General features: G+C 49.4%; 4 protein-coding genes across 4 annotated transcripts; 1 reads left to right on the forward strand and 3 right to left on the reverse strand.

Moving 5' to 3' along the window:
• Window positions 1–273: 273 nt before the first annotated feature.
• BKA67DRAFT_593448 (gamma-glutamyltranspeptidase) lies at window positions 274–1924 on the forward strand (the record flags this gene model as incomplete). The annotated part of the gene is made up of 2 exons (XM_046104946.1): window positions 274–282; window positions 329–1924. 2 exons carry the CDS (start codon window positions 274–276, stop codon window positions 1922–1924), a joined length of 1605 nt encoding a protein of 534 aa, XP_045955847.1.
• Window positions 1925–9853: 7929 nt separating this feature from the next.
• BKA67DRAFT_625990 (FAD dependent oxidoreductase) lies at window positions 9854–11572 on the reverse strand. Its single transcript, XM_046105544.1, has 2 exons — window positions 11159–11572; window positions 9854–11096 (listed from the first exon to the last, which is right to left on the reverse strand). The coding sequence occupies exons 1-2, from the start codon at window positions 11354–11356 to the stop codon at window positions 9861–9863; spliced, it is 1434 nt and encodes a 477-aa protein (XP_045955848.1). The 5' UTR covers window positions 11357–11572; the 3' UTR covers window positions 9854–9860.
• Window positions 11573–13811: 2239 nt separating this feature from the next.
• Window positions 13812–14402, reverse strand: BKA67DRAFT_537437 (uncharacterized protein; the record flags this gene model as incomplete). Its single annotated transcript, XM_046100316.1, has 2 exons — window positions 13812–14197; window positions 14270–14402. The coding sequence occupies 2 exons, from the start codon at window positions 14400–14402 to the stop codon at window positions 13812–13814; spliced, it is 519 nt and encodes a 172-aa protein (XP_045955849.1).
• Window positions 14403–15623: 1221 nt separating this feature from the next.
• On the reverse strand, window positions 15624–20287 carry BKA67DRAFT_521258 (P-type ATPase-like protein; the record flags this gene model as incomplete). Its single annotated transcript, XM_046098259.1, has 3 exons — window positions 15624–16536; window positions 16594–19763; window positions 19829–20287. 3 exons carry the CDS (start codon window positions 20285–20287, stop codon window positions 15624–15626), a joined length of 4542 nt encoding a protein of 1513 aa, XP_045955850.1.
• Window positions 20288–20378: the final 91 nt, after the last annotated feature.

Below are 20378 nucleotides of genomic sequence, written 5' to 3' on the forward strand. Positions count from 1 at the left end.
ACATCTGCATGTAACCAGTCTGTTGGATTTACTGAAAACTCAAAGTGCGACTCTACTGGCGTTCCGTTCGTTTCAGGATTCTGCTTATATCACCAGCCTGGGCACGTGCATGACATGTATTGGCTTACAAATCAAATCAATATGGGTGAGTAGGAAACCCAAAATATTCGCAGACAACTTCATTATTCACAAATCCTTAGCCCTGCTAAAGTCACTGCCACAAAGTCTTGTGCTGCTTGTGTTGGCCGCATCGGGGCTGCACGCGAACCCGACATGGCATTCGTTAGACAACCAGAATCCCGTGCAGCATTCGCTTACAGACACCAAGGGGGGAGTTGCATGTGAAAGTAAAGCGTGTAGCCAAATCGGCATCAACTTGCTCGCTCACGGAGGAAATGCTGTAGACGCATGGGTTGGTACACAACTATGTGTGGGTGTCATTGGAATGCAGCATTCTGGTCTTGGGGGTGGCGGCTTCAGTCTCATCCGAGACCAATCCGGCAACTATACTGTCATCGACTATCGAGAAGCAGCTCCAGCTGCGGCATTTCAGGACATGTACCTTGGAAATGAAAGAGGAAGCGTTTTTTCCGGTCTCGCAGCTGCTGTGCCTGGTGAACTGCGCGGGCTAGAAATCGCTCATCAGAAGTTCGGTCGCCTACCATGGCGGTCCGTCGTTCATCCAGCAGCCAATGTCGCAAGGCATGGCTTTGAGGTCACGGAAGATCTCGTTCGTTACATGGATTACGCGATCAACTTTGCGAAGTGGAACTTCCTGGTCGAGGACCCGAGTTGGGCTATTGATTTCGCACCGTCTGGCAAGCTGGTCAAGTTTGGGGACGTCATGACTCGGAAACGTTATGCCGATGTTCTTGACGCTGTTGCGGATGGTGGTGCTGAAGTGTTCTACACTGGTCCCATCGCCAATTATACAATTGCAGCCCTTCAAGCAGATAACGGCACCATGACGCTGGAGGACATGGAAAATTACGAGGCAATTGTCCGACAGCCTATCAACATCACGTACCGCGGCTACAAGCTCTTCTCTTCTGGTGCGCCTTCAAGTGGAGCCGTCTGTCTCAGTACACTCAAAACCATGGAGACCTTTCCCACGGATGACACACCCAAATCGAACCTTACTCTTCACCGCTTCGTGGAGTCTATGCGATTTGCTTATGGTGCCCATCAACAGCTTGCTGATCCTAGGTTTGTCCAAGATGTTGATTTGTTGGAGACTGTCATGCTATCTGATTCTGGAGCTGCAGCAACCAGAGCGCACATCTTCGACAATACCACTCAACCAGTTGGACATTATCTGGCACAACCGTACTACACACAGCCGTCCCATGGCACCTCACACATCGTTGCTGTCGATGCCAGCGGGATGGCTGTCTCATCAACTACAACCGTCAACACTCTCTTCGGCAACATCGTCATGGTTCCTGAGACGGGCATCATCCTAAACAATCAGATGAACGATTTCTCAATTCCTGGAAAGTCAAACGAGTTTGGGTATGCACCGGCACCTGTAAACTTCATTCGACCTGGCAAACGGCCTCTCAGCTCTATTACGCCCGTCATTGTTGAACACCCAAACGGCACCCTTTACGTCAGCGTAGGCGCAGCAGGCGGAAGCAGGATTATCAGTTCAACCACGCAGGTCGTCTGGCATATACTTGAACAAGGAATGAACATGACCACCGCCATCAGGGAGCCTCGATTCCACGATCAACTCATGCCAAACCTTCTTGCTGTTGAGTACAGCTTTGACAATGCCTCGACCGCAAGTATGCTTGAGAGGAATCACAATGTCACTTGGGTACGGGAAGGTGTCAGCGCCGTTCAAGGTGTTCTGATCACGAGTGACACTTTCGAAGCTGTCGGTGAGCCGCGTCAGAAGAACAGTGGAGGTTTGGCTCTGTAGATTTTTGAGCACATATAGGATAGTGATTATTTGAGAAAAAGACGGAAAAGTCAACTAGTATCCTGGCCGGCCAGCTTCAATGAAACGTCCCAAGGAGCCGCCCCTCTTCTGTCATCCACAGTCCAGATTCAGGGTCTCAAGGCCCTGCCATTTGGCAGTCGTCGGGATACTTACCCCCTTAAAACTGCCAGTCTCGTCAGCGGCAGCCAAAACACTCGCCGTGACACACTGGTCATAATTTATGAAGATTATTTTGAGATGATGATCCCCTACTCTGGTGTTCTATTGATTCCCCAAGAGGTAATGAGCCAATTTGGTAAGAACCGCCCTGTGTTGGATGGATCTTTGCCTCAGGTCGGAGGGCCGGAATCTGCGCTTTCAGGATTCGGACAGCGTATTTGTGGCCCCAATTGCGGAAGACTATGCGAAACAGATAGGTATCTGGCTGTACCGTCTACGGATCAAAAAGCTCATATTTCAGGAACTGGATGCATCCTTTCAGCTGGTCGGGAACATCTGATTCCGCGCCTTCCATGACCATCGCCATGTTTTGGACAAGTAGCTTGACATTCCCAAAGTTACCCGCCAGTTCTATGGCGACTTGCTCTCTGGATCCACCGACGTTGGCGATGAACGCGCATCTCAGGGAAGCACAATCGTAGACATTGGGAACAGCTCCGATGGCGTATTCCGGAAGATGGTCTATGGCTCTCATCGTGGCTGGAAAGCGCATCGCCCGCGTAAGGTCCGTGCCGGGAACCTCGTAAACCGATATTTCGATTTTGTTGGCAAGACAGAAACCCTTTGGATATCAGCATGGGTTATAGTTTGATCATCAAGCTTCGGATCGTCCGGGTAGACAGAAAATATTATCAACTCTAGGACATGAAACATATTCACAGTCTCGTTGGGCTCATGCTAGAGCTGCGAAGTCGAAGTACTTCTACACTGAATACAAAAGTACATCGACATGAAGTACATCGAAATTAGAAATTCGGCATCGGGAATGCTACTATACAGAACCCTCGGGACATTTTGTACTACTCGGATTGATCAACAAGCAAGGACTGAGTAGGTCTCTACTAAGCCGCAGTAGTTTAAGACTGATCTACGGCAATGTCTGTGCTTCAAATGATACATCTGACTTGATACACGTATCTTACCCTACTCCGTAGCAAGGAGGCATCTAGTTATCCCTACACCTATGCAATCGACCGCATATAGTCTCTTTGCACCTGAGATTTGATTTCTATAGCCTCTAGTGGAGAAATCAACAAGTGAATATTGATCAAAGCAGCCGATCTGCTTGACTAGCACGGTACAACCTAACAACACAATCACGGAGTATGGGGTGGTAGATACAAAGACAGGGCTTATTTTACTTTTTCAACGTCAGTTACTTAAATTATGACCAAATCAAGTAGCGAAATACTCGAGTGAGTTTGCAAATACATAAAAAGTATAAATATATGTATGCCATCAAGTTGGGAAATGATTACCTAAGCTAAACAGATGCTAATAAGCCAAGCCGCCCCGAAATTCAAGGTCCAATTGTATTACAAGTCTATAATCTTTATATGTGAGGAGGCCCACTCACACCCACGACTTTTAGCTCTGTACGGGCGATTAGACTTTCTTCCACACCAATGATAACCCGAAGGAGGTTTATATTTAGCCCTGATTTGCCGTTCGTCCCTCTCTGTCGGAGCAATTGATGAGCTAAGAATTGTCCTCATTATGCTGCGAAGCAACCCGTTCAAGTAAAGCAGTAAGAATGCACATTATTACCGTTTTGGTGGTGGAGCCTCACTCTTTGAACAACTCTGGTAGAGGGATATTAGTAGCCCTCAGAGAAACTATTACGGTATCGCCGGGCTACTGATATACCATCTTAATTCGACGACGACACCTACCAGCCGAGTAATTTGACTCAATGTCTAAGTAACGACGATGATGCTAATGCCCTTCGATGAGCGTTTGGACATCCAACCAATAATCTCTTGTGCCACGTTAATGCGGTGAACAGACGGAAAATCACTGGGCAAGGAACAACAACCGTTCTGGATTGATTTTGATCAAACTAGCATAGAGACTGTGTCAGCCTCATCCCGACAGCTTTTTAGCAGCGCCACTGCCCCGCACGACAAGGGTCCGCTTCCTGATCCCGACGCCCGGACGCGGCCTCCATCTTTGCGGCTGTGTATAAGCCCTCAGCCCTGTCGTGAGTGTCGGTGGCTTGGCAAATCGTCTGCCTGCCTTAGCGCCGGACCAGGCCGGCACACAGCTAACGTATTTAGTGAATACCAACTCACTATCGTTCGTTCTGTCAAATTACTTACTCGCACCTATTTTAACCATACAGTTAAGTCAAATTTGGATATCAACCAGGTGTGGACATTGTTAGTTTGAAGCGTGCCAAACATGCGTTTTCCCTGGACCAGCAAAGTAAGGTGTTTCTTTTCCCAGTCAACCGCAGCACATAGTTACTAGCAGCTGAATTCGAGTTGCTCACAGAAGCCAAAGAGACCGGAACCTCAATCTCCACCTCCAGGTATGGCGAGGGGCCCAAACGGGTTATACGTGAAGCCACCGAATGGCCATATGAAGACTTGGAATAAGGCACGACGTCAGAGGAACGGAGCGCGATTTGGGATATTTGCCTTCGGGGCACGTGAAAGGAGCATAGTCAAGTGATGACAGTTGAAGTACATACAGAGAGAATTTAGAGCGCACCTCAATCTACGGTAGCCTGCCCCGGGCATATCAGATCCCGCCCACAAGCGTTGCGAACATGTCAGAAACCAGTCTGGATTATAAATACAGGGAAATAACTTGGGTAGCACAGATGCCTGTTTGTCCCCGCTACAAGGCATTTACGGATCAGCTTTTGGCTGGTTATCAATATACCCGTCACGTTAGGCTATGATCACTCTGATCAAATCATAATTCATTAAAGGCGAGAATCTAGTGCGAGGAAATGGTGCCGCAGCTAGGTGAGCGATGCCAAAGATGTTACTGAGCATTATGAACATGGGATGCACAAGGTCGATTTGATGCTTAGATCATCAGAAAACGTCCATGTTACATCGCAAAAGTTGCGGAAGAAGCTCATATTTCTTCTAAGGAAATTGGGAGAATTGCCCCTGTAGGTTCTCGCCGGCCCGCTGCACTTGACGAAATGGCTGACAAACTTCCAAGGCAATCAATCATGCTGTACACACCTGGGATGTTGACATCGTTGCAATTCCATTGGCTTCAGGGAGCGTAATTCAGAGGTCTACTCAGCAATCAAATAAATAGCCTGTCGTTGGAAACTGCTGTTCGCTGATGCCGCAAATCATGGAGGCAATGGTCCTAGAACATTCGCAGCGAAAAGAATAAGTTCTATTTACATCAGTGCCTCCGACAGGAGCAAGATAGAGGGACTAGCCCAGCGGCTGCAGGTAATAATGACTGCTTCATGGCTCTCGACATAGTTGCTGCAGAAAGGCAAAGAGGCTCTGAAATCAGGTAAGGATCATCTAGTGCCACCGGTCAGGTAGATGCCTGAGGTGCACGGTCCACGCTTAGGAGAGAGCCTTCGGGGATCCTTCAAAAAAGTTGAGGAACCACGCCACTGAACAACACTCTACTAAGGATCAATGTACACACATTTGATTAGTATCACGATCCTATAGAGTAGTGACGTCCATCATCAGGAACCTTATTTACAACGCTTATTCCTATAGCTTTCGCGATTAGTGTGGTTGATATATGCAGCTCAGCGATCGGTCCAGAAGTTACGCGGAGGCTTGATAGCGGTAACTATATGAGACTCATTGATCGCCTATTTTCAACAAATGATCACGGTTATCATTATATACCAGTCTGGATCCTCTGTGATAGGCGTAAAACACAGTGTCATATCAGAGATCTCATTTGGAACACTCAGCTACTAGAAGAGCGGATATAGGATGAACAGTAAACTCTTGGACATGAACCTCGCAGAAACATAGTTCGAGCAGATTACACTAAGCTTTTGCTGAACATAGAATATAATAAATCTAAACTAATCAGGTGCGTGCGGATGAATATAGGAGCATGTGAGGTTGCAGCACCACCATTTTGAGTGTCTCCCAACTCAAGGTCCGACAAGCAACCCGCGAATACGTATTGCTCAACTAGAATTAGACTTGGCGTTTATTGTTTCCGACTTACAGTAGTCACAAGTATGACCATATATCGTTATATTGGATGTTTCAAAACATCAGCCCGGGCCAAACTTCTCGATATTGCAAGACGGGCACACGCAACTTGGACAATCGGCTCGGGTCTGAAGCAGCTCAAAGGCATAAACCACGCCATACCACAAATTCACCAGAGGCTCTATACAGGAATGTGTCAAAAAGTATTTAGCCCCATCAGATGACAACGGACCATTACCTTGAAGGAGCGACGATGGCAGGGAACAAGGGACTGTAAAAGGTCAACAAATTGGAGGATGTGGAGTTCGTCCATGCCGTAGCGGAAAACGACATCACTGCTGAGGTACTTTAGACCACGGTGGATGAGGAACTGCCTGGCGTTGAATACTCAAAATGGATTCTGCATGACTCTGAGTTGAGAGTATGGTCAATTTCATCTGATCGGAGTAGCCAGCGGATGAGAATTGGGTGCTTCGTTTCCTAGAAGAACGGAGCCTTTGTAATGTATAGTTGACCGAAATGCCAATGGCAACGAATCACGATCATCTTCCGTTTCATGTACTCCTTCCTTATATGGATTAACTTAAAGAGGGATGGATGTGTCATGCCATGGCTGCGGACTTCGGTCATGACAATCAATTCCTCTTGCAATCCATGCCATTTTACAGAACACCAGTGATCTGGTTGAGTTAAACATGACCTTCAATCTCACCACTAAAAGCAGTTACGTTGGTGAGAGTGGTGGTGGTTTGACTAGTCCCTCTTCCTATGTTGGTACTAAAACCAACTACAGAAGTCTGATTTCGGAACGGTCTTGATACCGGGTAAGTAGTCAAATTCTTCAGAACAGAGTTGTCATTTCAGAATGACAGCCGAAATAATCCACGGCAACATCACCTTGACAGTGAAGTGAGAAACGATGATCCACAAATATACAGAAAGAGTCGACTATGACAACTCCTTTGCTTTCTTCGAACACCAACATGGTAGTTTCCTCATCCTAAGAGGACCTCTACCCTGCTTCTCTAGCAGCATTATGACTCACGCGTGGACTTGGGAGCCGAATCGCCGGAGCGGAACTGAACGAGCGCGTGTAAATTACGTATTGGTAAGCCGGGGAACTGAACGAAGCCGGTGAGATTGGGAATTTCTCTAGGGTCTTGGAGCAGTGGGTGAGTTCTTCAACTGGACTTACCTACTTCCGCAAACTGCTCGTCGATATATTGGTACATAATGCAAGTTCTAATTTACAGCAATATCTAGTCAATAAAGAGGTCACTGTAGCAGGGGCATACCCTGAGCATATAGTTCAGGAACTGGAACGCAAATTGAAGCGAATGATATTTTCTTAGTCCATATGGAGTAGCTGATCTTCCTCATGACATGTTGCTGAGTACGCAATTGGTACACTCATATTTCGTAGGCGGAAATAATGACCTCTCATATATCTCTCATGAACTTGTTGCGGACGATCATGCACAATAGTTGCGGACTAGATATTTGCTAGGTGTGTACCACGATGGCGGTCAACATCAAGATTTGGACGCTTTAAGATATTTGTTGATATTCGTATAGAAAAGAATGTTCTAAGTCTGTAAGAGAAAAAATGCGACACCAAATGTAAGCAAGCCAACGAAGAACACTAGGATTTGGTCCAGTTGGGCATCCAGTAGCGGATTATTTGATTGAGCATGATTTGATTCATCCGGTCACTAATTGTCAGACGGTGTTATTGCAAGGGAGTGCTAGGGTGCTAGTATTGACGCGCTGAGCCCTCTCTCTATCACATATGGAGGAATACAGCCCTTATATACCCAGTTGCAGTCCGATACCGGATAAGCTCTGACACTAATCGAAGCACTCTGCATGTTCCTGTGCAACGTTTCTTGGTTTCAATAGTCTCTGATCAAACGATAGACCCTTCTTATATCAACGCCTGACTCTCGGATTTCTAAACACCCGCGATTCATGGTGGTCATTTTCAACCATTATTCGTTGGTATACTCACCTCTATTCTCAACGTTCCTCCAATGCTTCACTCACCGGCAGGGTAATCCGCTAGCAAAACTCCCTCCTACCGGCTATAAATCTGAAGCTAATCTTTTCATCCCATTCCTTTGAGAGGAGTTCCGTTTTCTTGGACTCTAGTGCTTCAGCATGTGCTTGGGCGGCGTTACCGATACTCGTTATGACCATAAGAGAATGGTTGGCGTCGTGTCCGCTGGTGAGATTGATGGAGTAAGATTGAACCTTGTTTTTATCTAAGATCTTTTCCGTCGCTGGCAGTAGCTGCCCCTCATACAGGGTGATGGCTTCAGTCATCGTGAATCGCTCTCCAGTAGGATACGTGCCCGAAAGAAACCTTTCTGAGGTTTCTGAACTGCTATTGACTGTGCGATTTCGCTGAAGTCTTTGAAGTATCTCGGCAACCGTTTGCTTGTCAGGCAAATCGTTCTCAGCGACGCTCAATGCGTATGCTTTCTGGGTTCTCGACCGCCGTTAGGTAAGTGGCAACACCAGGTTTATCCAGTATGGGGCAAGATTTGACCTTATCTGCTCGTGAAATTCTGAGAATGTTGCGAGTAAAGCGGTTTATTGTGATGGCTAGCTGAATGTTAAGGTGATGAAATGCCCAGTCTGATTGCTGTGCTGTAAAGCTCAGAAGTCCTGAAGATTGTTTGTTGTGAAAGGAGTGAGGGAAGTCAACCTCTGGTTCTCGGGTAGATACTTATACTTTTGTGGTTGTTACAAAAGCTTTAATGGATTCTCATTGTTAAGAAATCTTGCTTATTCAACGTCAAGTGTTGTCACATTGATGCCTCAATCGTGCTCGGGCCATGAGTGATTTGGAACATGGATGCACACCAGTCGTTGCTCTACATTTAACGGTTGTGCACACAATTTCATCACTCGTTCAATTAAATCTTCCGACAGCCCAAGAACGACCGAACACCTCATCAGAAGGACAAGACTAGTGTACCGGCCCAACGTTAGTCACGGTCTGGAACCAACATTAGCATGTGGAAAATTGCACTTAACAACCAAGTAGGTATGAAAAAAATTTGCACCCAGCGACGAACGGATTATATGAAAAATGCGACCGAACCCAACAGGCCTGGGTCGTTGGTTGAAAGTGGCCATGGCCGCAACGAGCTACAGGCCGTCCCAGGGATGTTCAGGCATGCTTGGCTATGGCGCCAAATCCCACATATATAGATAGACAAACCCATCCAACAATTCTGGTCCAACAGCTTCAATTATTTCTTTGAATAAACTGTGTCTCTATCTTTATTCTAGGCAGCACCCAGAAAGGGTCAGCAGTGTAAGGGTTCGTGGCTATAGCACGATAGGCATCTAATAACTAGTGACTGTGCGAAAAACTTGCCTGGTTTCTCCTCATTGTCTATCAAATCGAATAGGGCATCAATTGTTGGGGGTTTCCCTCCTACGGCAAAATCGCAAAGTAGCTGCTCACTGAATTCGATTATTCGACGCACGTCTTTCTGCTCTAGTGTTTGTATTCACCGAACCTGCGTAGTAGTCAAGGTAGAATGTCGGATTTTCCTCGTCAGGTAACATTATGATCATAGAAGAAAGGAAGCATCTTTGATTCGTGTTCAAAGATTTAGTTAAATATTCTGTTTTACAATGTCAAAGAGATTTTGATTTCATTGAGGCATTATAGGTCTATAGAAGGAAACAATATTCACTATGTTTTTATCTACATATATTCATATACGAAGACGGCGATACTAGATTTCTTGGATAATTTTGGGAAGGAGCTCCTCGTTAAAGGCCCATAGGATTGTTGAGAAACCCGCACTGAATGCAGCCCCTGTGTAATACGTTGAGCGGTGGCCCTGCAGAGCGTACTGCTGCTGGATAAAGCCAGCACGGAGCTCGTCGGCCGAAACGCGCGAGTGCATCATGCCGTGGTTGGCGAACGCCGGGAAGCTGACGGATCCATTGGACGCGGGAAGAGTACCTGCCGCGATCATAGTATCGATAGTCTCGCCGATGAGAACCTGCATGGATTCTGCCGTGTCCTGTTCTGTGCCGACTGCAGTAAACTGGAAGAGGTCCGCGGTTTCACCCAGATAGTCGATGCGCCCAACCTGCGACGCGGTTGGGTAGACAGTCCAGTTGTCGGGCGCGGCGGCGGGGAGCGTGTTGGAGTAGGACGTACTGAGCTCTAAGGAAGGGTGTTTGAGGATACCGGCAAATACCGTGGCGAAGCCGAACTTGTCTAAGACCTCAGCCTCAGTATCGTCTAGAGCAAAAGGTGCCATGTTTTCCACCGTGGGCTCGATAGCAATGAGGAGGCGCTTGGCATTAATCACAGTCACTATCTGATTGACATTGGCTATATGGACTGATACACCATTCTCGTGTCTCATTGACTTGACAACCGTGCTTGAATAGAGCACGTCGTCACCAAGAAAGGTTGCAATCGCCTCGTAAAGCTCGTGAAGACTGCCGGAAGGTGGGACAACGGCAGCTCCAATACCAAGTAGGGCACGAACCATTGGCACACCGGAGGCTTGCATCACGTACAATGTAGGCACATCCATTGTGTTGCCGAGTCCCATTGCAGTGGCTTCCCAGATACCTGGGACGCCGGCTGAGATGTTGTGCTTGTTTACAAACTGGCTGAAGGGCATGAGCAGGTCCTCTGGAATGGAGTTGGCATCTGGGAAGTTGAAGAAGCCTGGGAGGACCATTTCCTGGTATTTCTCACAAATGTCGAGGAATTTCTGGAACGCGGCATATTTGTCAGTGTCAGCGGGCAAGACATAGCCGTCGACGGGAAGGCCAGTCTTGAAGTCAATGAATTTGCTAGTGAGCGTGGTGAACTGCATGGAGCCGTTGGTGGACACGCCCATGCGTTTCACGAAGTCCATGGTATTCTCATACTCAATCCAGCTCTGCACACCGACGTTGATTGGTTTGCCCGTATCCGGATCATTGTAGACAGCAGTGTGACCACCCTATTTGTGAGTTAGCAATCATCACTCATATACAAGTCCAAGAAACTTAGCGATGAACTTGCAAGCACGCCTTGTTTTTCCACTAACGCGACACTCTTGCCTTGGTCACGCAGCCATACAGCGGCATGCGAGCCCGAGGCGCCGCCGCCAATGATGACCACATCTCGGGAGATGTTTCTGCTGGGCGTGCATGCACACGTGGCTATTGAAACGAGGAGTGAAGCCAAAGTGGCGCTGGAGGAAACTGCGTTGTTAAGCATGGTGACCGTGCGCCGCGATACCACACAAGCCTGTCGAGTGCGGAATGTATGATGGCTAGGCAGGTCGCTGTCACATCATGCAGGTCTCAAGTTGAAGGGAACGAAGAGCGCTTTATAGCGAAGCTCGAGTCGGGCCACGAAGGATATTTGGGGTCAGACGGGGATGCTACCGCAGCATTGCACTGTACGATCGACATATATGTAAGTAATAAACAGATAAACATAGGTGACTGATATTGGCGGGGTACTACGGAATGTCGGCGACGAGTGCCTTTACCGAATATTCATGCAAGGATGCGGAGCAGAGATATGACGAAGCCCTTCGTTGATAGGGTGGTACGATTTGCCTAATCAAAATGTTGCCAATACATAATAAAGCAGTGCCTTTCACTTGGGCGTCACGTGAAATCACCATGTATCATACCATCTGTGAAGATTCATCCAGTCTGAGCCAAGGGCTCCCGGTTGGGAAGCTGACGTCCTATTTAGCAAGGAATACCCACTCACCTGCATTTCCAATTGAGTAAGATCAGGAAGATGATCGCTACCAAAAGTACAGTCAAAGAGTTCATTCCCGCGCTGGCAAGCGGGTCAGGGATTCCAATCAACAGAACATCTAGGAAGTCTTAAGGCAAAGCACGAAACATCTTAAGTCCATAGGTTGAATCCGACGGACCCATATGATCACTGATGAAAGAATTCACAAAGCCGACAATTTAACTTAAGTTAATAATTTGGTACACATAGGGGACTCTTGCAGCCTGTCCAGGTGCGGCCATTTCGTCAATCAAATCCAGCTTGAAGACCTTTGCCCCTCTCCTTCTGCTGGTCTATTTAGCCTTTACGAATAGGAGTGATGCACTTTACGCCGTCCGCTTACTCAGTCAGCTTTCCGAATGCAAGCCCCGTAACAAACTCATACATGGTTATGCAGGCTTCGCATCCGATGGAGATCACTTGGAAAACAGCACGTGCGTTGCGCACGAGATACAGTCGGCAGTTGCTCTGTAGTCCGGAATGGGCCGATCTAGGTTCTGTCGCGCTGGCGAAGCTGATAGTATGATCCGTATGATGTTTGTTGCACTCTGATAGGCCTGGCACTAGCTCAATCTTATTCGACTGTGCGGAGGGATTAGTTACTGGTTTCATGTAAATCTAGTATTCCTATACCTCAAGGGTCCAACCATATTACTCACGCAGGGACAAAACTCCAGACATCATGTATCTCTAGATAACTATGTACACATATTTTTATAAATAGATGTATCGCTTTCTTGGCAAGATCTTGTTAGTAAAATTATTGATTGAACATGCATCATTTTCTTTTAAAAAGAAACACAGTATATTTTCAACTCTCTTGCTCATTCTTACCTTTACTTTAGTCTTTTGCTTGTTCCTATTCGACTTAATGCAACCACTTCCGGCGTGGCGGGTTTCCAGCCGCATTATCCCTTGTTGCCTAGTATTTGTCTCTTTATCAGGGTGGCCAGCAATCTCCCTAAACATCCTCCGACGCTTCGATGAAATCTTATCAGAAATTGCCCCGATCAATTTCACTCCAACAACTTCTCTGTTGTATCAAATACCTTCGCTCGATGAGGAAGAAGAAGATAATCGGGACGGAAAAAAACACGAGAGACGTCCCCGTTATTACGCTTTAAAGGGGGGCACCTAAGTCTTCCGAGCGTAGTGTACTCCGGGGTCTAATAGGGGCGGTGAGGTTGCCTCTAGATTCCGCAAAGACGGCTACATTTAGGTGTTGCCCTAGGGTTCGGGCGAGGTCCCTTGCTACCTTTTTGTGGTCCCCTTTGTTAGGGGCACTAAAGGAGTCGATAAAGCTATCGAGCGATCTAGCGAGTATTTCGATAACTTCTCGCCGGATCTTGGCTTCTCGCTCGGCTTTGGCGAGGTTGTCGTGGATCATGCCCTAGACCGTGGGCTCGGTGTCGGCAGCGCCCTTTCCTGTCATTTTCGGGGGGAGTGGGATACTTTGGATATTAACCATCTTGCGCTAGGTGAGATTAAATATATACAGAGTGTTTATCTCCGTCTGCGCTATGTAGTAGGGGTCGGGGGCCACACTTTACGTTGGTTAGTCAATACCTGGTAGTTGCTCGGCGTTCTTCAGGTAATATTTCGAGCCATACAAATTTTGCCTGACAATCATACGAAATTCTTGCCAAACTTCGAGGAACCCCAGAGTTTGCGTCCTAACACCCGTAACTACATTCTTAAATCACCCCAGAAACATCGGCAGCACAAAATCATGACCCTGGGCTACCAACCTCTAGACTCTAACCGCGCAGAAGTCCGTCTCTTAGCGCTATTGCCAGTGGATGGATGGACAGCCTTGGCCAATATGCCATTGCCGGAAAAGATGGCCGAGATGATTGGGGCCAAGAGATTATGGAAAGGATAGTTCCAGCTAACCAAGGCGGCGACGACGCCCAGAGGCTCATAGATGACTGACTATATTCCGCTTATGCGACAAGAGCAGGTTGGTGGGCCGTCTTGATGGTGCCAGAGCCCTCTTGCCGTGTTCGATTGTCCACTGCAGCTTCTCAGCCGTGACTAGGATCTCGCCCATCTGAGCGTCCACCATGTTCTTGCCCGAGTCCAGACATGCCACCTTACAGATCATCTCCTGGTTGTCTAGCACGTGCTGCAGCATGCTCCGAAGGACAGCCCGTCTCTCGCGGAAGCTCGTAACAGCCCATATCTTCTGTGTCGTGGCGGCCTTCTCGATAGCCCGGTCGACGGCGGGGGGGTCGAGGGGTTGATAAGACCGAGGAATTGTCCTGTTGCTGGGTTGTAGCACTGGATGGCCGAGGTCCCGGACGTCTAGAGAGAAGAGAGCAGGCTATGAGGGCAAAACTCTGGACAATGAGAGAAATTGGCTATGGGTACCCTCACACTCGGCTGCTCTAATATTCTTTCCCTTTCGGGCAGCTTGGGACCAGAAACAGATTACAGTCGTGGCTTGTCGAGGGGACGGTAGGTTCGATACAGTGCAGCAGCCCCGAAGGCAGTCCAGAGGGCCGCCCATACGTAGTGGGCGACTTCAATTGGCCTGGAGCAGGGTCAACATGGACCGGGTCGAGGAGGGTGTCGTTACAGCCATTGTTGGAGGGCCAGTTCGGCTTGGTTAAGCCAGTCCTCCAAGAGTTGCAAGTCCATTCTGCTGGGATTGACACCCAGATCTGCCTCAATATGTTTCAATTGAAGGAATGGCGAGCTACTATAAGCAAGACCCGAGGTCGAAGAGAATCATTTCACTAGAGGCCTGGAGGGGAGCTCTTGGAGTGGAGCGGCAACTGGAGCGGGAGCGGGAGTGGGAGCGGGAGAGCTGTTGAGCATGACAGCTTTGTCCCTCGCCCGGTCTTGGCATTTTTGCGGCGCATGTCAAGGGTCCTCAGCTGCTTTCCTACAAGGGTAATGATTGCCAATGATGGGGGGCATTGGCGTAAATACCCGGTTCGCTACATGACAGGCTTAATAGGGCATTGATAGTCGATGAGAAAAGGGGAATACAGTAGTCATCAGCGGCACGCCTTGTAGATAACGATTTCATCTTCTTCTCCGAGCTGACCGTTATTATATGTATCTGGTATGCTTCGACTAATGTACAGCCCGCAGGTCATGCAAAATCGCCATGCCAAAAAAGCCACAGCTGCCCGCTTTGCCCTCGCCGTCTTCCATTTCCCTCTTTTCTGAACGCCGTTGTGGTGGAAGCCCTAATTCTAAAAACAACAATGCCAACACAGAGACCAATCTCTGCCGAAGCAAACAAAACTGGTCTTGCTGCGAGGCTGCACCGAGACCACCTAGTCTCGCGAGATACTGCATCATGGCCCCCCAACCTCTACTCCCTTCCTCTTCTCGCCCTTCTAAGTCGGTTGGCTGGATGCAGATAAACTTCCAATAAGAAAAGGGGAAATAAAAGCCATAAAATCATGTAGAGTTCCTACTCCGAAACGCCGGCTGATGTGTGACGACTGGCCCTCTCCACTAGGCCCAGAACGCCTGATAAGAAAAAAAAAAAAACAATAACGTGATGAGACATAGGACACAGGCCTATGATAGCCGCTTCTCGCCTCCTCAGGTTCGTAGATCGCTCATGCAGATCGTCAGGTGCATGAAAGATCGGGGATATCAACATAACGACAACAATGAAAGACCCAGGATAGGGGATAGTCCATGTTACAGTGACGGAATGATTAAGGAGAGCTGCGTAATTGTAAATGGTGTCCGTAGTCGCCGCGACCCATCAGTGTCTGCTCTTGTTGGATATAATGGAGTGGCCTCGAAGCCGCCCCTGCATGAAACCTCGACTGCTGTTGGCCGCCGTACGGTTGCGCGAGTTGTTCGCACAGTGCGACGACTCGATCTCGGTGAGTCGTGCCGCTGTAGTAAAGTCGTGGCTAGCTTCGTAGCTCGCCCGCACTCGATCCATCGAGGCCCTAATTCGATCATACGACGGCCTGGCCCTGTCTATCGACGTTCGAACCGACATCTCCACCGACGGCGCATGGTGATGCATGGAGTTGGTTCCGTCGCTGCCGTTCTGTGTCCGCGTATTATGCGTCGCAACTGACGGCGGATAGATCGGTCGCCTGTCTTCGTCCACGCTGGGATATTGCGCGTGCTTGCCCTTCTTGGACGAATCCGATGACCCCGAGGCTGTGCCCTCTAGTCCCTTCTCCTCCGCTTCCTTGGCCGGATGGAGGCGGTCGAATTTTCCTTGCTGTACCTGCTCCCTGATGATGTCGATGTCGTACGGCCAATACACCTTCTGCAGCGCCTTGATCGCATATCGAGGGAATATGCATACGACTGGCGTAATGAGCATGACTGCCCAAAACGATAGCTGCCCGTAGACTTGTGGCGCCGCCTGATAAAAGGCTGCCGCAGACATATTGGATCCGTAGACGGCCGTCCAGAAGAAGATCAACAGATCACTGACGGCGATGACCAGAAGCATCAGCCAGTCCCACCGGTACAAGTTGATGAGGATGTACAGGTTGATGGTAAACACGGCCGGGTGCGCAATATAACAGCCAAGGCGTGTTCGCTCCGCCACATCCAAACCGTTGACGGAAGCAAACGGGCCGCCAGTGAGGGTAAGGTACGGAATAAAGAAGCACATGATGGATTGGTAGAAGCCGTCAACCATGTAGAGCCTGTCCCAATTTTTAGTGCACTGAAATATACCAAATAGTCACGGGCTTGGTGCTTACCAGAACTTTCTTTGAGTCCACTCCAGCCTCTCGATGCCGCGGCGATATAGCTGAGGCACGGCTAGCGAGACAGTGTCCGAGACGTCCTGATCCAAAACGCCCATAAGGACGACCGGGACTGAGGTGAAGAGCAGATTAATGAGGATGATATAGGTGTAGTCGAAGACGTAAGTGACGTCAAAGTTACAGAAGACTTGAAACCAAAAGAGTGTGAACACCCAAATGATGTTCTTATAGAAGAAATTGCTGATGGTTTCGGCCAGTCTTCGATAGGACCATCTACCGTGAACCAGTATCAGTCTCTGGAGGAATCGGAACTGGCCGATGGCGTAGTCGGACGACATGACGGCCTGGCGACCCTCAACTCCCGCGATACCGACACCCACATCTGCCTCCTGGATCATGGCAACGTCATTTGCACCATCTCCCACCGACAGAGTCATGACGTCAAGACCTGTCTTCACCATGGCGCAGATGGCCGCTTTCTGGGCCGGACTGACGCGGCAGCACAGAACCGACTTGCACTGCTTGCAGAGGAGGAGGAATTTCTGCTTCAGCTCGTCATGCAGTGCCCACCTGAGGGTGAAACCGTCGATGACCAAGCCATGCGTCGGGCCTGGTGGCTCGTGATTATGTCGGGCTTCCGCTAGGTCTTGGTCACTCCCTGTGAGGTTGAACACCGCTAGGTGCTTGTCAAGCTCAGCCCGTATCAGGTCAATGAATTCCTCGTCCGGAGTGTTATCGTTCTCATCCTCTTCGACCCGAAGATGAATGAGCTCCATGTCGTTGTTCAGGAGGTTACACGAAAATGCGATGTTGATGGCCGTCTCCACTTTGTCGCCGGTTAACACCCAGAGTTTGATGCCTGCGTCGCCTAGTAGTGCGATGGTATCCGGAACTCCGTCTTGTAGTCGGTCCTCGATGGCTGTTCCACCTAAGAGTGTCAGTTCTTGCTCTATCAAGTCGGCTGCCTGCTCCAGTTTCTCCTCGCGCTCTTCAAGTGCTGTGGCGGCAGCATTGTGTATCTTACGCCAGTCGTAGTATTCTTCTTCGTCCAATACCCGCTCTGCAATGCAGAGGGTCCGGAGACCTTCTCTGGCAAACATTTCGAGATGCTCAGCGGTTCTCTTGCGCAGCTCAGCTTGCTCTCCCCGCCTCAGCCGTGAGTAGATGACGCTGTCTGCACCCTTACAGAAGAGTATAATCTTGCCGTCTGGCATCCTGACAATAGCACTCATACGCTTACGGGACGAATTGAACTCGATTGTGTTCAAGATGGGGTAGTGCTTCTCCTCGCCCATGACGTTCAGATCTACGCCCTCGCTAGTGTTTCCGAGAACTGTGAAGCCCATGTCACGGGCTGTTGCGACGAGTGCGGCCTCGTCCGGTGACTGTGCCTTGAATATCATCCTTGGTACGTCTCCTGGGACCTTGTCAGCGATGACTGTGTGGCAGAGCGCAAGTGCCAGCATAAATCGTTCGGTAGCGTGCTGCTGTTCAGGCCCGTGCTTTCCGGAGAGGTCCTCCACGAAGTCCGGGGCAATAAAGGTCAGGTCTTCATCATGCAGATAAGGGTTGGCGTGAAGCTCCCGAAGATCCTCGAGCACCTTCACTTTAGCCTCGGCGATCTCAGCTCTTGCCAATTCGCTTTCCTTCTCCATATCAATTCCCAGCCGCTTCTGCATTCCAGCCTGGGCGTCGGTGTACGCCTCGCCATAGGGCTGCCCGTTTATAGTGGCTTTCTTGAACTCCATGACATTCTGGGTCAAGGTCCCCGTCTTATCGGAAAAGATGTACTCAATTTGACCCACATCGTCGGATAAATTCCATGACTTCGGTACGCACGGCTGCTCGATCGGATCATACCACATCTCTACATCGCTGTAGATGAAAACGGCCTGAAGAGTTCGCACGATCTCGAGCGAGATATAGAGCGATAATGGAACCAAGTTCTGGAAGAGGATAATGGACGCCCAGAATATGGTGAACCCACTCATGCCTGGTGATCCTCCAATAGACCCGAAGTCGAAATAACGCAGTGATGCATCGTTCTGTCCCCAGGCGACGCCATTAGCGACGGCGGCAATAAGGCACATGATGAACATGACGCCAAAGTTACAGATGACGTTGAAGTTTAGCTCCCTGGAGATGCGAGGCCGCTTACTAGGGGTTATTCCTGCGTTCATCATGGTCTTCGTGTCGTGACCAGTGAATATGACGATGCCGAGAGCCCAATCCGTATTTCTCAGATTGCAGCCTCGTAAGAGGACGTTATCGATCGTGACAGGCTCTGACATCTCATGCGATTGGCCTGCGATCTTCTGATTCCACTTGATGGCGGCATTATACTTGTAGAAGTTAGGTTGTGGTGCTTCACTTTCGATCCGGAACTGTGCTCTTTCACAATCCTTCGCACGCTTGAGAGATCGCCCACAGCGAAGAGCCTGCCGGTACTTCAGGTTGGTCTCCCCATCCAGGTTTTTGGACTCGATGTAGCAGGCGCCTTCGGGATCCGAGCTCGCCAGGATGATAACATCAGCGGGGAACTCGTCATCATTATATATGCGCACAAAGTCACCGACTTGGAGATCTTTCCACGCACTCCGATGGAAGCGTGCTTTGCCTGGGGCTTGAATGTCATAGTTGATCAAGTCTGTCTTGACTGTTCGTATGTTGACCTCGCTGGGCTGGAAGAGAAAGGCCGAGGTTGGCCGCTCCCGGGGGTCCTGGAGCTGAGGCTGCGGCTGAAGCTGGTCCGGCCGAGGATGTGGAGACGGAACTGGCGTCATCTGGATATTTTCACGGGCCGAAACAAACGACATTCTCCCCGTCCTTGTCGTCTCGATCGATGCGCGGGGACCATCATGCCCGATGCCGGTTGGCCCCTTGCCCTTGTTTTTCCTCTTCCACAAGCTCTCGATGGAATGCCAAATGATGTCTAGAAATCTTGAGGTAGCTTTCTTCATCTTTCTCCAACTCGACACGTTGTCTTCCCTCACATTGACGTTATCCCAGCCGCACAGCCGATATACTGGGGAGTTGTTGAGCTGTTTATCCGAGATGGTCCGCCGCCGATCCTCGATAGCGTCTCTGACTGCTGTGACTGCAATGATGAATATCAGAGGAGCAGAGTTGAGGCCGGGATTGTTAACGCCGAACACAGGGAAGAACTAGGCCAAGGCTGTCAGCTTCCCGTTGTTTGTGGGGAGACCCATTCATATCAGAACGAACTTACAGCAATTATAGTGATGAACAAGAAGAAAATATTGGCCACGTTCTGGAATTGGAAGTACAGATTCTTGGGTATAAAGGACAGTGGCGTGTATTTCGCTGTGCGGATCTTGTTTCGCGCGTATGTTTGCGCCGGTTCACCATCCTCGTCCTTCAAGTCGTCAGGGAGCGGCAGGTTGAAATATAGAGTCCTGGGCCCGGGCCCGGAATCCTCCGTCTCCTCTTCTTCGGGGCCGCCATGGTCTTGATTTAGCTGCCGTAGTGACTCGGGGCCTCCAGACGCCTTCTTGTTCTCGTCGGAGTGTCTTTTGTTGTGCGTGCGGCCCAGGAGCGACAGCCGCTTGGCCTTGCCGCTCTTGACCGTCAGCTTGCGCGTTGCCCATCTTGACCGTTTTGTCTTGTTGATAGGCCTGTTTCCGTGGTTGCCGTCGCCCAGGTCGCCCTCGTTTGCAGGCGTTCCCATGGTATGTGAGCTTGCGGGCAGAGCACGGTCAACCCGAGAGGTCCGCCAGATTGACCCTCGCTGGCCGAATCGCTACCTCCGCCCACCCAGT

This window comes from Truncatella angustata (genome assembly GCF_020726525.1).
Source record: "Truncatella angustata strain MPI-SDFR-AT-0073 chromosome Unknown BKA67scaffold_6, whole genome shotgun sequence".
Taxonomy (NCBI): Eukaryota; Fungi; Ascomycota; class Sordariomycetes; order Amphisphaeriales; family Sporocadaceae; genus Truncatella; species Truncatella angustata.

What these genes read in the sequence shown, in the direction of transcription:
- BKA67DRAFT_625990 (XM_046105544.1), bottom strand. Translation starts at nt 11,356, where the DNA reads ATGCTTAACAACGCAGTTTCCTCCAGCGCCACTTTGGCTTCACTCCTC. An exon ending in TGGAAAAACAAGGCGTGCTT is followed by an intron (nt 11,097 to 11,158) that starts GCAAGTTCATCG and finishes ACTCACAAATAG; the next exon opens with GGTGGTCACACTGCTGTCTA.